We start from the raw sequence: 15,244 nt of genomic DNA on the forward strand, positions 1-15,244 counted from the left end.
GGATCGCGTAAGTGACTGGGACGGGGTTCATAATTGGCCTCAAAATAGATTATCATGGAATAGCAGCTCTGAGAGGCCGGGTCAGCGGCACGTACCCTACGAAAATTGACTCAAGATCCCCTCCCCCCCCCCCCCCTTTCGATCAAACAACAATAACAGCTGAGTGTTATCGTCTACTGCATTTACTGCCTTGTGTTACGGTTTATGGTTTTCTAAATTTAAGGCCTCACTCACCATTCAGGTTGGGGATTGCAATTGGCTGACTGACTGACAGTCGCATGTTATTCATGTACTGGCGATTTGCGATAGGCTTACTAAATTGGGCCACGCACCCCGTTATAGAGCGCAGTACCATCCCCAGCGCTATGCCTTTATCGTTAATTCTCGTCGATGCCTGAAATTTTTCTCACTGTTTTAAAGTCGGTAGTGGCAGTAGTTGCAGTGGATCTGTGAAAATCAGTCAGTCCCTTGTTGTCTGATCGTCGGGTCAACAAAGGATTTATTTCACCCATACTGTATTTGGTCTGATTCGTCTGCGGGAAACAAAAACGTATAAAAGACAAGTCCGCCTGTTCCTAACATGTGGCTATATAGCTCAATTTGTAGAAGCGTATAACTAGTATATGAGAGGCACGGGTTTGTTGTGTGTCTTAGCCTAAAAATTTCAGCATTTTCCTGAAATAACGCTAGTTTTAGTTAAAATTTTATAATAGTGCACTTGTTCGTCGTAAAAAAAATAGTCTGTTTATAATTGAACATCGACTGGCATGATTGATTATTTATATAACGAAGCGAGAAGGTTATGACCCGTTATATCAGTAGTCAAACCATTTCACATTCCCTTTTTGTCATTGAACGCATATTTCACGTTTTGCGTCAAACGACGGGAGCGATTTATCAAATGAGAGCTTGTCTAGAAAACGAAATGTCCACTCAGATCTTAAATCAAGCCCTTCGTTAATTTTATTACATGAATTTTTCAGAAATGATCACTCTATATAAAAGCGAAAGTGTGCTTCATCAATTCATGACAATTTCAATTGATAACCTTATGGCCTTCAAAGTATGGCTGGCCGGGTTATTATAACCCTGATCATTATACGAGATTCACAGCCGTGCCCGTTTTTCTCCCAGTGGACTGTAATTGGTTGGTTCAGTAGCTATCGCTATGGCGTTCATTTGAGGAGAATCGATCAGGAGCACTAGTGTAGTATATTCACTAAAGAGGCCGAGAAACGTTCAATCATTTTCAAAATGGAGTGACATTACACAAATTAAATTTGCACCTTCTAGAATGCATGTTCTTAAATCATTAAATTGCATCTAAAATAAGTGGGGTTCATTTTAGTTACTAATTAGGCGGGAGAAGAAAATCACAGCACAATAAACTACATTAGTATCTCATTAGATTCGCTTCTCATCAAAATAATCAAGCGAAGTTACAGTACTCAACTCTTGTTAAAGTCGATTGGCAGAAATTTTCCATTCTCTAGTTCCCCCTCCTCTACACCCTCTTGGTAACGACTAATCACCTTCCGTTCTCCCCATGTGATCTCCCGCTAAATTCCTTCAATGCCCTTGAATAGAATCATACACTAGGATAGTGTATAATTCTATTACGAGAAAAGTTTCAAAGGAATTGAACAATTTACGTTGGTCACCGATGTCATCTGCGACTTTTTTCTCGGTAAAAAACAGTTTAAAATGGAGTGTAACACCCCTTTGAGACATGAACAAAAACAACATCAAAGACTCTTTTTTGTCTATTTTGAGTAGTAATTAAGCAGAGGTCAACAAGAGAGATCCTCAATCAAACAGTAGTTCTTTTATTTCTTCGATTTTGAGAAGCTGTAACTACCCTTTACGTGACAATTCAAAACAAGATACAGAAACCACACCGCATCATTCCGCCACGCTAAACACAAAAACTCCACCGAACTCAGCAAGCACATCTGGACCCTCAAAGACAACAACATCGAGCACTTTATTTCCTAGCGTATTCTCTCATCACACTCGCCGTACAACAGCTCAAGTAAAAGATGTAATCTCGCCCTAAAAGAAAAAATTCTTAATCATCTGCCGACCCGAACTATCAACACTAAACAAACGTAATGAACTCGTGTCTTCCTGCCGCCACAGAAACAAAGCCCTCCTACGCAACAACTAACTGTTAAATTCCGCACTGCATAAATTAGATCATATTGTATATATAAGCCATGGTAAAGATCTATTCTCATTAAATCCCCTGATGAGCGGGTAACCACGAAACTGGTCTGTAGGGATGAACTGGTAGTTTATTTGTCTTTTTTCTCCCACAATATATACATCGCTCTACTACTATGTATTGAGAACTGTTTTACGAAAGTCAAATTACTCTTTATATACATATATACATATCAAAATCCCCTGATGAGTGAGTAATCACGAAACAGGCTTGTAGGGATGAAAATATAGTCTCTCTGTTTTTTCCCCTATCGTAATATATATATATATATATATATATATATATATATAGATTAGTCCCTCAAAAATTCTTGATAATCAATTGAATTTCAGCGAGAGAACCACAAGCAATGAGAGTGATTCAAGAGGTGATGGCCTATTATGAGAGAATAAGCTGCATAGAGTTTAGGAAAAGGACCAACCAGAAATGCTTTCTGCAGTTTACACGCAGAAATGATACGTGAGCCAAATGTTTTTTACCCTGTAAGCGTCATAACTCAGTTGCAGATGCACTTCACCTTCACGTCTCGTAGTGAGCGCACTAACCAACTATCATTCAACTTATTTATTCTTGTTTTCTCATCACCATATTCCCACCAATAGCGTAGCTCCACTTTCTGCAACATAAACCCAGAGAGTAATACTCGAGATAGGGCATCTCCAGGTGAAATACAACATTGGCAGTATACTTGACAAACTCTCTGTTTCCCGTGATGAAAAGAAAAAGCCAAGGTCAATGTCAAGAGTCTTGTTCCATAGAATCATCGTCGTCTTCACTTGATGTCACATCCGGGTCACCTGATTGTGATTCACATTTAGGGCAAGTACAGTTGAACAGGTAATTTTCCCTTAAAAATACACAAAAGACTTTTAATTTGCGACACACTTCGCGCTCCAAGAAGCAAGCCACGCGGCAAAAGGATTGTCCAAGTATCAAGCCATAGGAGCTCGTGTGAACCTCAAAGAACGATCACCAGCTAATTGCATGTCTTAAAGATGAGCGTTCTAATTAGCGGTTGCAGTTGCAGTTGCACAAATTTCATTTTAAATTATCTTCTTTGTACTTATTATAATATTGATAAAATCAACATTAATTGACTACTCCCCAAAGGGGGCTTTTTAGCGCTAGTACAAACAAATTGGAAACAAACATTGTAAATAAACACAGATCCTGAGTGGCAAAAGGCAGACCAGTTGACAGTATACAAAGAGCAGCCAATGAGTTGAACTCGATGTAACCGAGAACAAATTTAGTGAGTAGCAGGGAAGAGAGCTTGAACCCAGGACCACTACATTTCATATCAAGTGCCCTAACCACTTGGCCACAATGCCTCCACCTATCATTGATTTATTTATTCATCTCTCTACTTTTTCTCGGCCAATAAAATTTCAGGCGACCACTCTGCGATTTTAGATCATCAAAGGACGACTTCGAAAAAAGTTGTACTTTAAGCCAAGCACTTCGAGGAAAAGACCAGCAAACAATCGAAATTAACGTAAGTGATGTTATTTCGATTCACAAGTTCCTCATCCTTGGCGACCTTTTTGTATCACACTATACGTTACCGTAAATGTAACAAATTTCTCGTTACGATTACCTTAGTAAACGCTGTCTTGAGTGTCGGCTTCGTTCTCGATCACAACAGTTCAGATAACAAATGACTATTTCCTGAAATGATCAATAAAATTAAACTGAAATCAAATCAGTCGACAAACAAAGATTTCAAAGTCTTTCAGTCGTAACTGACTCTGTTGTAAACTTAAATTCTTGAATAAAACATTAGTTTCTAAAAATACGATATTAAGAACACAGCTTTAATCGCATAGGATTAGTTGAGAAGACACTATTTTTTTAACTCTGAGAGTGATTAGCATCTAATTTCTCCTAACAACATCGCCCCTGAATCACACATCAAGATCAAGAGAATAAGGGAAATTATCACTCACTAAAGAAACTCTTGATTGTTAAACAAATTCTCCTTGTCAGCACCTTAGGAAATGTATAGAGAACAGTATGGAGAATATGCATGCTGAAGTTAGGGTGTAAAGTAATGAGGCAGGAGAATTCCCGATCAATGTCTCTCTACCCTAGTTTGCATCTTTTTGATCGAGTCGTGTCGTTTCCACATAAAAATTGCAATCCAAACGGGCGTTCAACGGTATATGTGCAAACGTCCACCATTATGCAGGCATTTACCAAAAAGAAGAAAAACAGAGAAAGATGTTTCACCGTCTTGTCACGAGCGTGGGACAAAGAAAAAATTCTGAGTCCCCATGAGGAATCGAACCTCAGACGTTCGGATTCCGCGCTCCGATGCTCGACCACTAAGCCACAAACACTCTATGGTGAGCAAGGCCCTTTACGAAGTTCATGTATGACACCCGTCCTGCAAACCGCTAGGATCAGCGATGTCGATTTTTTTTTTCTATGTCCCTCGCTCGTGACAAGACGATAAAACACCTTTCTGTATTTCTTTACCGAGCTTAAAACTTCCCATATTTCTAATTCTATTTAGAAGACAAAAATTTGCAATACCTCGCCCTCTTTAATATCATGGAGAGCCTTTAATACCAATGTTGAGTTATTGTGGGGGAAAGTGACTTCAGCGTTAGGCTCACAACTTGGATTACCTGCCAAAAAGTATTTTAAAAAAAAAAGGAATTCACGGAAGGTTTTTTAAGCTTCGTGTGGCTTACCATCGGTGCAGAAGCTAAATAACGTTCATCTTCGCTTTTGTAACGGAGCGTTAAATACAACTTGGTCGATGGCTTTACATGTACATGTAGTGTGCACGGATACATTGTGACTTACGTGGTGAGGAAAAAGAAGTGTAATGAGTCAAATGTCCGCTTGTATCATGCATGAAACCATCGACTAATGAATTTATTATTCCACTACGATTCCATTTTCTCAGTGTTTTGGCTTCTAGTTTTCGAAATACATCCTACGGCCTTATCTGAGCATCGTAACGATGATATTAATGTGTTTTTCATGGCTATAAAAATCTGACGCACTCAGAAGTTCGTTGTTTTAAAAGTCAAGCCTAAAAAATGGAATAAAACCAAAGTTTGAATTGTTCTTGACTAAAAACAGTGAAGGTACTCACATGAACTTTGCAGTGCATACAAACCAGAACCTTCACAGTTGAGAAACTGCCCAGAAACTGTTGAGGCGCAAAAGGACATATGGAAGCAAAAAGTACATATTTCAAAATAATGCAATAACAAAGATGACAAATCGGGTCAAATGTTCTCACCATTATACATTTCTTCATAAAGTTGATCGATAAAAATATCCAGGGCTTGCCGTTCATCTTCAGTTATATCTCCAAGGTTTTCAAGATTGTGAACATAAACACTCAAGGAGCTGAAATAAAAAATGGTTATAGTACGGTTAAGAGTGGTGACTCAGTTTTCATGGTTTGTGTGTATACCAGGGCGTGAAGTTAACTTTTTTTTCTGATAGCCACTTGGCTCCTAAATTCTTCAAAGTGGTAGCCAATTCAAAAAAAGTTGGTCGCCATTTTCAAAGACAAACAAAATCTTTCTTTACGCTGTCAGCGTTCTAGATAGACCCTCCAAAATTAAGTTAAGGAAAAGATCTTTAACGTGCTACAAAGTGGACACTAGGATGGATGATATACAACGTTCAGGATCATCTAAATCCAAGATGGCGTCTAGTTATCGATCGAGATGCATGTGCTACGTTTTGGAAACAAACTTAACGAGGAAGTTTGCCGCGGATTTATCTTTGCAAATCTTTTTAATTCACTATATCTCTTGGTAAAGTTATGATGAAACGTTCTAGTCGCCAATTTGGCGACTAACTTTCAGGATTTGGTCGCCAAAGTGAAAAATTTAGTCGCATTGGCGCCTGTATTAGGTGCAATTTCACGCCCTGTATACAGTACTTGGATTCACAATTTAGGGCAGATTTGAGTGGGATGAGGCAGATTTGCCAGAATAAAACAATTCTGTTCATAACTTGCCTTGTTCCAATTCCTTGCCCGTTGATTCCCACAAGAGCCATCAGTGACAGGAAACCCTCCATTTTAAACCACTAACAGTGAAATAGGAACCATGTTATCATTGCATTAATGATGTTAAACGTAGATGTCAGGTACATGGTATGTACAATGGTATGCTTCGATTCCAAGATATAATTGCTGATTAATGAGAGGCTTATTAACCTTTTGTGGGTCAGCCCTCTGGAATTTATTCAATGTAATGATAAAACAAATAATCAAAATTTTAAGGAAATCAACAGACTACTTATAACCAAGGAGTATTTTTAAAACTCTCTCTTCAACAATTGAACTGCCTCCACGTCTCGATATAGAGATGGTGATTATGTGCACTTTAACAAATTTAAATTAATATTTTAACGTCCTGGATTAATTATTTGTTCGTGGCTGTGTATTTAGTATTTTATATGTATATACTTCAATTAATGTGTTTTAATCCAGTAGCATACATGGCCCACAAGCTTTGAAGCGTTAACTCTTATAGTGTCAAATTAAATGTTTGTATGTTTGTGTGAAATGATATCGTTAAATTAATTAAATTTTAAACTAGCAGTTACAATGTAGATCATACATGAAGTTCTGAATTCTGCTTGTTCTTACTTATCAACTTTTGCACAATGTTTGAGTGCCTTGTACACCTTACCTCCTCTAATTTCTCATCATACAGAGCATTGGACATTTGTACTCGTAGGATGTCTAACTGCTCCTTCAAGGAAACAATGAGTTCCTTTACTACATAGAATTAAATTTCTTAAAGGTGAAGAACACTCCAGAAACCGTATCATCATTTTATTGGATCAAAGTCAGTAACTGAGCAACTGTACACTTACCCCCCCCCCCCTTTCACCCAACAACAGTCAACTGATAACAAGTTATGGTTAATGTTGGGTTGGGGGGGGGAGGGAGAGGGGTAGGTTCGCAGTAGCTCAGATACTGACATTGATCCATTTAATCTATGTACACGTAGATGTAAAATTATGACATTGCCTGTGTTTTGTACCTGATAAGAAAACAAAAGTTTCTTTATGTATTCATTTTTTTTGGAAAGCCACATGGTTTCATTAACCCTTTACACCCTAACATCAGTATGTGGACTTTCCATATTGTGCCCTATACTGGTGACAAGAAGAATTTGTTCAATAATCAAGAGCTTCTTTAGTTGGGGATGATTTCCTTTATTCTTGTCACCTAAATGTGTGATTCGGGATGATTTTGTAAAGAGAAATTAGGTGCTAATCACACTTAAGGGTTAAAAGGGTCATAATAATAACACTGCTGTTACCAAACCTTAAACTGATCTCCTAGTAATTTGTGAACAATTTGTTGCCCTCTATTCACCACAGAGTGGCAAAAAGATTCAAATACATCCTGCATCTTCTTGGGATCTGGTGCCTGAAGCAAAAATAAATAGTAAGCAAAGAAAGTACCAGACAAAACAAACAGAAAAAGAAAACAATTTTTTCGGAGAATTGGAGGCACTGGAGGCTCTGTATATTCATGTATTTAAATTGAAAAATGCAAAACACTTTCTCATGCTTTTGTTTAACCCTTTCACCCTTGGAGTGACCAGCATCTAATTTCTCCTTACAATATCTCCCCTAAATTAACCACTAAGGTCATGAAAATAAAAGAAATGATTGCCACCTTAAGCAGGGATTCTTTGTATGCTATATTTGCCATATTTAGACAGGCTGACCTGGTTCTGCTTGAAGCTGGTTTAAATGGGGACCTGTATAAACAACAACCAGGCCAGACCACAACACTAGGAGCTGCCTTCCCCACTCTTTGTGAGAAGTGCATGGATGCATGGGTTCTTTTAACCCCGTTAACTTCCAAAAGTGATTAAATTGTAATTTCTCCCTATAATATCTGTACATTATCCAGCCACCATGTAATGAGAATACTCAAGCTTATCAGGAAGTTGTTATCTTGATCTAACACCAAATTCTCATAACTTATTTAGGAGGAATTGTGTGCCGGTTAGAGAGGAGAATTAACAATCAGATCTTGGGAGTTAAAGGGTTCACCTGAACAGAGAAGATGGGGGAGACAAGGTCAGGGGTAATTATTCTCCTTATCCAGAAAGACTAGAATGTCTATTCATTTGTGGATGTCATAGAATGTCTATTCATTTGTGGATGTTGTTGCAAAGGGAACACATTTTTTTTATTCAAGACCGGCTGGGTGTTGGTCCAGTTTGGGGCTTGAAGGCTTGACCTCCTGTATAGCGGTGCGATGCTCTACAATGGGAGCTAACCAAGTGTGGTTAAAAGACCTTAGGAATTGTATAAAGAACAGTATGAAAAAATACAAACTGATGATAGGGTGTTAAGGGTTATAAGATTTTATGCTAGATGAAGTTGTGGTGATAGAGTTATCTGTTTCATTTCATAGCAATACTTACTTGCAATACTGTTGCAATCATTTGTGCAATAAGCATCACACTTGCAGTTTCTGGGGGATAGTGCATTTTTCTAATGGAAAATCACACTCAAGTTAAACAGTTACTAAAACTGAAAATCATAGAATGAATGCAATTTAAGTGAAAGATAAATTGATTTGAAAGTTCTGTGAGGAATAGATATAAAAAAATTAAAAAAAAAAATGATGAAAAACCTCCAGGATTCTTGTAGCTGTTCTAGAGGATGGCTGGGATCTCCTTCATTTTGTCCCAAACAAAGAGTCCTGTGGTAGTGATCCCAAGCACGCTGTCTACACTCTTCACTGCAATATTTAACCTGTAAAGAAAATTTAAGGGATATGCAGGAGTGCTTCCATTTGGTCCAGCTCACTTCAATTTAAATAAATCGAAACGCATCTCGAACACTCTTAAACTTAAATAAAGATCTGAACCTGCGAGTGTCCGATTACCATTTGCCTTTGAATGCAGTTTGTGTTAAATTAGGTTTCATACCTTTCCTTAGTCTACCTCAACCAAAGTTTACAAAGCAATACGCACGCAAACATGAGTAATACCTGACAGTTATGGCAGCTAATAATTTTAAGTCCCATACGTGTAATTTCACAGCACTTGGATGCATAAGGAAGTTCCAAGCTGTCATTTCCCGATAACCTACGCGCCATCTGCTCAGCTGTTTCCAAAGACCTCAAACAATGAGAACAAGCTGTGTACTTGTAGAGAGAATTCCACAAAAACTGGCCACAAATCAACGGCTTTTCTTCAAAAATGAGCTCTCCTTCTCTGAAATCCTTCTTGGCAAAGAGACCTTTTCCTTTTTGTAGACTCACATCCTTTACAAGGACGTTCGAGAAGTGAGAAAGGTAAGAAAGTAGTGTTGTTTCTTCGAAGGTCAGCGCGGCAGCCATGATGCTTTTCTGGGTGAGTCCGCGATGATAAAATTATCAGCGGGCTATTGGCGGGAAACCCTTTAGCGGCTGGCTGGTTAAAAGGTGTGAGACTTTTTAATCAATGAATTCTCTTTTCCTCTCGATAGATTTCGATGCTGAAAACGTTTATGAAATTCCTAATCTTTCAAGTTTAGGAAATTTTCCTTGAGTTAAGAGACAACGACATCACTCTATAAAACTTAAGACGTTGTTTTTTCACATTTTCGAGGTAGGAACAATAGATTGAAAACCAACACTATGAACAAAAAAACTCAAGGCATCGAAGTATACGTAGCTAGTGTGAATTCTGCCAAGAGAGCGGAGAATTGTAATATCTCCGAGACTAACGCCTGTGTCAATGAATGAAGTTTCCATTGCTTTTAAACTATTCAGGAGTAACTACAAGGTAGAGATATAAACGTGGAGGATACGCCATTATTCACACAGTACGTACTTCATTTTTTTCCTAAATCCAGAAATAACGAAACGATACAATTATCCAGCGCATAAGCCATCACTTCTTTCTAGAAATTATGATATTTAAACTTAAAAAGCTCTTCTACATTAACTGTTTTCTGACAATAGAAACCCTAGCTGCACATAGAATACTCAGAGTTAGACTTCTTGAAACATAAATTAAGAAAGGTTATCACAATTCACAATTATATTATGGAAAGGAAAGAAACATGAAAAAAAAACTGATCCGAAAAGTTGTTATAGACTAAAAAAAAAAACTACCTTTGCATTTGTGATCCTGACCACATCCAAAGAAATGGGGAATTCAGAAGTTCTTAATATTGTACATTTACTAAGCATTTACCCATTCTTTTTTTCAGCTTGCAGAAGTTAAATGTTCAAGATGAAAAGTTTCATAGTACAGTGAAGAAGGCTGGAGATACTATGAATAAAAAACAGTTTGGTCCTCTTGATATTGCTTTAACCAAGAGAAGAGCACGTGTTCATACAGAATCTATCAAGAAAAGGAAAATAACTAGAAGAAGTATTGCTGGTAAGATTGTATAACTACAGAGTGTTAAAGGAAAATTGTTACTCCAGTTTGAGCTTAGAAAGATTGTACCAAGAGTTTTTGCTGCCAATTTGCAGCTGGTTTTTCCCTACAACTAGGCAGTTTGGGAAGCTGCAAAACTCTAAAGGAAAATTTTCTCTTTCAAATTGACACTTTTAATCCCTATGGTATCAACAAATGCTTTTCATTCAACTAACTTATTTTTGTTTTTCTCATTACAATTATCCCACCAATAGTGTAGCTCCATTTTCTTTATATAAACCCACTCAAAAACCCACAATTCCTCAATTTGCTCTGATGAAGTGCTAATGCTTGAAACATCAGCTTTGAAACTTTTACAGCTGCCAATTTATGTTATCGCCTCAGTTGATAATACCAATTGAAATTTCTTTTAATTCTACCACCACAGGCCTAGGGAAAAATTAAAGTTTGGTATCTTGGTACTGTTTTCCTCACTTCAATTTCTATCAATTCATTAATGAATGCAAAAACTCACAAAACCAAGTGTCGTGTTAACAGGACTATTGAAATAGCTATAATAGGTCTCAAACCTGCTTGCAGAATTTCCACTTGCATTAGAGTGCTTTATTTCATTTATTTATTTATTTATTTGTGATAGAGGTAGTTGATTGTCATATTTCTAAATTTTATAGATAGAATGACCTTCCCAGAAAACCTTGGTGATAGCTTTCATCAGGGAATGCTTAGCAACATAGAAGATTGCCTTGAAAACATCAATACAGATAAAGAATTTCCAGCACCGAAGACATTTAAAGCAATTAGAAAATCAGAAATAACACTAAGTGATGCAAAGAAGTTTGAAATTTCTAAAACACCTGCTTTATACATAAATAACTTTTCTGAAGCAAACCAGCTTGGCAAACCATTAATTCCTAGGACTCCACACTTCCCATTAACAGTACATCAGATGGGAGAACAGAAAGCCTGTTCAACTATACCAGAGACACCTCTCTTTGCACATACATCTCATGAGGTGGCAGAGTATTGTGACAGACCCTCAATACTCCTACATACCCCAGAAACACCAGTAGTGTTATTGGGGAAGAAAGAGAAATATCAGACTAGATGTGTCGTGAAATGGGGAAAACAGCCTGTGCAAGTAGTTCCTGAAACCCCAGCTCTAAAATTGAAATTACCCTATGAGTTGTCACTTTATGACTAACTTGAAAACTGAGTCAGCTAACAGACAGCATGCAAAAGCAGGATACCAAACCTTAGAGCCAGAACAAGTCAAAGCAAAAAATAAAAATTGTGTTTGGTCTTTGTAAGTTTAATCTACTTTGAACACAAATTGTGGTACATTAATTTAAGAGCTCAGAACTAATCATGATAATTCATGAAAAATTGGTACATAAATTTATATCAGTGTTGTTACTATATACACATGCAAGAATATTAAAAATAACTCTTTCTTATTAAGTAACATTAATAGTATTCTTTTAAACCTGAAACACACAAACAAGACATTAATTGAATGTATGAATAATGATAAACACAGCCAGATCTGAGGCTTTTAGAGAAATCTATCACTTGCTGATTAAGAATGGTTATTTTCTCTAACAATTCTTACAAGGGATGAATTTTTTACATGTTTAGCCTTTCCAAAACATGAAAGTAAAATGAAAATGTTTACCTCACAATGTTCATAAACCCACGATATACATTGATTCTATACACTATTAATAATATGCCAATATTGTTTTTGACATATATTTCATCACAAACAATTCCAAACAAGTGAAAGAATATTATTTACATATATGTACAGTTATTATTATTGTATCATGATCATATCTCTATTTCAAGTTTGATTGCTGAGGCTTACATTACAGGGAGATTTGAATGAGACCTAAAGGGTTAAACCAAGAGATTCATCCAGGTAGAGGGATCTATGAATTATTTATCTCATTGGTAGGGAAAGCATGTCACCTGCCAGGTTCAGTCCTTACTACATTCTTCACTCCACTCTTTGTGAACACTAGAAATTTGTCTGGAATGTGATTTTTTTTATAAAAACAAGATAATACCACCTGAGAAATCTAGACAAAGGAGCACAAGTAATTTGTGGTTTGGTTTGCTAATATGCCCTGATCTCCTATTTGATTAGTCTTACTGAACACAGTTTAAAATAATGTTTCCTTCATATTTCAGATGCTCATGTTTGATAGCAATGTGAGAATGTGTTTCAATTTATATGTATTATCAAAACCTATACAACTAGTATTCATAACTTGTCAACTCAGCATCTGAGCCAGCTTGAAGATTTGTGTGAAAAAATGGCCCGTGCATTCACATTTTTGTGAACACATATTTTTTCCCTCAGCTGAGAAAAGAAATTCATGAGAAGAATTATTATGAGTTCTCTGATGTCTGCACTTCTGTGTCAGGGGGGATAAGGGGCCTGGAACTCTCATCATCCACCCTACTTTCCAAAAATATTTCACCATTTTCAATGTCGTCAGCATCATCGTCCAAATCCTCATTTGCAAGTGGGTCTACATAAGGGGGAGGGGCACCTTCCCCATCAGATGGAGGTCCCAGACTACCCATGGCTTCTACTTCAGCGTAAGATGGCAGTTTGTAGTTGGGATCAGAAAAAAATTCGTCATAGGGAGTCAGTGGTTGATTTTCTGTTCTGGCTGGAGCCAATGGGTAAACAAAATTCCTGATGTGTCCATGCCATCCGTAATAACGTCTGCGGTGATATGCACAGCAGCACCCCAATAAACTTATAACAGCCCAAACCAACCAGAACCCTGCAAGTCAGCAAGTAATATTGTTCTCAATTCCACAGACATTTCAGCATTTTCAGAGTAAATTTAGGGGTTTTTAGGGATGGTTATTTGTCTCTATTGCTACATAACTGATAATTGGTCAGAGCCAAGGAAAAAGGGTGAACTCGAAAAACAAAAGCTCTAGAAAACCAGCTCTAGGCCAATTTTCATCACCAATTCAGTTCATAAAACCAGATTTTCTTGCCACAAAAACACACACCTACCCACGGACCCACAAAACAGAAAAGAAGAACAACAACAAAAATCAAAACAAGAACAAAATTAAAAGAGGATCACTTACACCACGTCTTGTAGTACTTGAAGTAGGTACAGCAGTCATAATCTCCACAGCATTGGCCTACATTGATATTTTTTAGAAAGGTAAACAAAGAAAAAAAATTAAATGAAAATATTAGAAAAGCCGACTAGTCAAACAGGCCTCTTCAATGTGCTGTTGGAGTTAAATGTAGGAAGTAACAATTGTGACCTCGATTTGAGAGTAAACTTTGAATATTACGGCTGAATCATTGAGATGAAAGTTTGTTTTGGGTAAATTTTAATTATGTTACGAAGACATAAAATGTATGAATATTTAGTTAAGCAAGCGTTCTTGCCGTTTCCGAAGTGTTGTGTTAAGAACTAAGTCACAGAAGACTCCCACCAAACGTAAGAATTAATGGACTTTACCTTCATCACAGAAGTATTCTTTTCCTTCCACAGATCCGCAATATTCCTTTGCCTAAGGAATGCAGACGGTACGTAGTTACGATTGATGTATTATTAAACAAATGTTGCGAAAAGTTGGACCATTTTGTTCATTTAATTTTATCACATATTCACAATAGTAATCGTTGGATTCTATCTCCAATTAGAAGATTCCAATTAGAATGAATTTTTTCTCTGTACCCTCCCGTTGGCAAGCAGGAAGGAGGTTGAAGTTAATATTTCCACAACAACAAGGTTATAATTGTTAACTTTACATCATTTTCATTTTAAGCATGATTGCATACCCTGAAGTGTTTCCATTATCAAGCCGTCGGTGTATTCAGTGATCTTGAGAGCCCTTTAAAACGGAACTCGTGAAAATCGAACGACCTACCAGTCTGAGTTCTTGTCTGATACAGATTAAAATATAGTTTTGTGTCTGGGCGCGTTCAGATAACACAAAAACAAATTACATCCGTTTTAAAATAGTGCTTTCCGTAACGATGCAAATTTTAACGTTTTCAAGATTTGCTACCTACCAATGCCACTTCGAACCAAAGATTGGCTGCAGTAAAAAGAAGAAGTAATCGGGATGGAAGCGGGTCCATGATGCGATTTCAAGTTTCCTGTACAAATGACATTTAGAACACAAACACATCGAATAACGACCAAAAAGACGCATCGCTTTATTGGTGGACCAATGATAATTAAGCGAGTCACGCAACTTAACGTGGCGTGACTTTAGTTAGCACTCACTTATCAAGTTCTTTACTTCTGTAAATACGATGACAAGACTCATTTGATTTGACATGCACGGAACGTAAATTTTTTATGGTATCATTTGTCTATCTATAGTAAGCGCATGAAGTAGCTTGAATTAAACAGGCAATTTTCGTAAAGTATATTCGAAATTAAAACTCAACACATTCGAAAAGATCCTTGATATGATAATTCAGTCGGGAACGAGTTAGCTGAAGCTGTTTCTGTTAGAGTTGAAGGTTTCCCTTTTCCGTTCGAGAAAATGTATGATGAATTTATTTTTTAGCCATGTTGATTCAGCTATCTATGTCAATCAACATTCGCTAAGTAATTTGTTTAGCGTAGACAATGTTTCACCCGCA

General features: G+C 37.1%; 3 protein-coding genes and 1 long non-coding RNA gene across 6 annotated transcripts; 2 read left to right on the forward strand and 2 right to left on the reverse strand.

Annotated features, from left to right (window-relative positions):
- Positions 1-1,834: 1,834 nt before the first annotated feature.
- Positions 1,835-9,581, reverse strand: LOC131781433 (histone-lysine N-trimethyltransferase SMYD5-like). Of its 3 annotated transcripts, none has more exons than XM_066159930.1 (11): positions 9,225-9,581; positions 8,865-8,986; positions 8,653-8,722; positions 7,536-7,640; positions 6,892-6,948; positions 6,213-6,283; positions 5,481-5,590; positions 5,331-5,387; positions 4,760-4,854; positions 3,822-3,892; positions 1,835-3,071 (listed from the first exon to the last, which is right to left on the reverse strand). In XM_066159930.1, exons 1-11 carry the CDS (start codon positions 9,573-9,575, stop codon positions 2,963-2,965), a joined length of 1,218 nt encoding a protein of 405 aa, XP_066016027.1. In that variant the 5' UTR covers positions 9,576-9,581; the 3' UTR covers positions 1,835-2,962. The 3 variants fall into 3 exon arrangements, with proteins under 3 accessions (XP_066016027.1, XP_058954076.2, XP_066016028.1); XM_059098093.2 differs by having other exon boundaries at positions 6,892-6,954; XM_066159931.1 differs by lacking the exon at positions 7,536-7,640 and having other exon boundaries at positions 6,892-6,954.
- Positions 9,582-9,995: 414 nt separating this feature from the next.
- LOC131781760 (uncharacterized) lies at positions 9,996-11,806 on the forward strand (the record flags this gene model as incomplete). The annotated part of the gene is made up of 3 exons (XM_066159193.1): positions 9,996-10,042; positions 10,433-10,605; positions 11,277-11,806. Coding segments are annotated over 3 exons (750 nt in total), but the record flags the coding sequence as incomplete, so codon positions are not given.
- Positions 11,807-11,915: 109 nt separating this feature from the next.
- On the reverse strand, positions 11,916-14,843 carry LOC131781416 (WW domain binding protein 1-like). Its single transcript, XM_059098070.2, has 4 exons — positions 14,663-14,843; positions 14,106-14,157; positions 13,720-13,776; positions 11,916-13,400 (listed from the first exon to the last, which is right to left on the reverse strand). Exons 1-4 carry the CDS (start codon positions 14,729-14,731, stop codon positions 12,997-12,999), a joined length of 582 nt encoding a protein of 193 aa, XP_058954053.1. The 5' UTR covers positions 14,732-14,843; the 3' UTR covers positions 11,916-12,996.
- On the forward strand, positions 14,125-14,689 carry LOC136280445 (uncharacterized). The gene is made up of 3 exons (XR_010717232.1): positions 14,125-14,173; positions 14,291-14,378; positions 14,650-14,689. It is a non-coding gene; the product is annotated as an uncharacterized lncRNA (long non-coding RNA).
- Positions 14,844-15,244: the final 401 nt, after the last annotated feature.

The sequence above is a fragment of the Pocillopora verrucosa genome, chromosome 1 (genome assembly GCF_036669915.1).
Source record: "Pocillopora verrucosa isolate sample1 chromosome 1, ASM3666991v2, whole genome shotgun sequence".
Taxonomy (NCBI): Eukaryota; Metazoa; Cnidaria; class Anthozoa; order Scleractinia; family Pocilloporidae; genus Pocillopora; species Pocillopora verrucosa.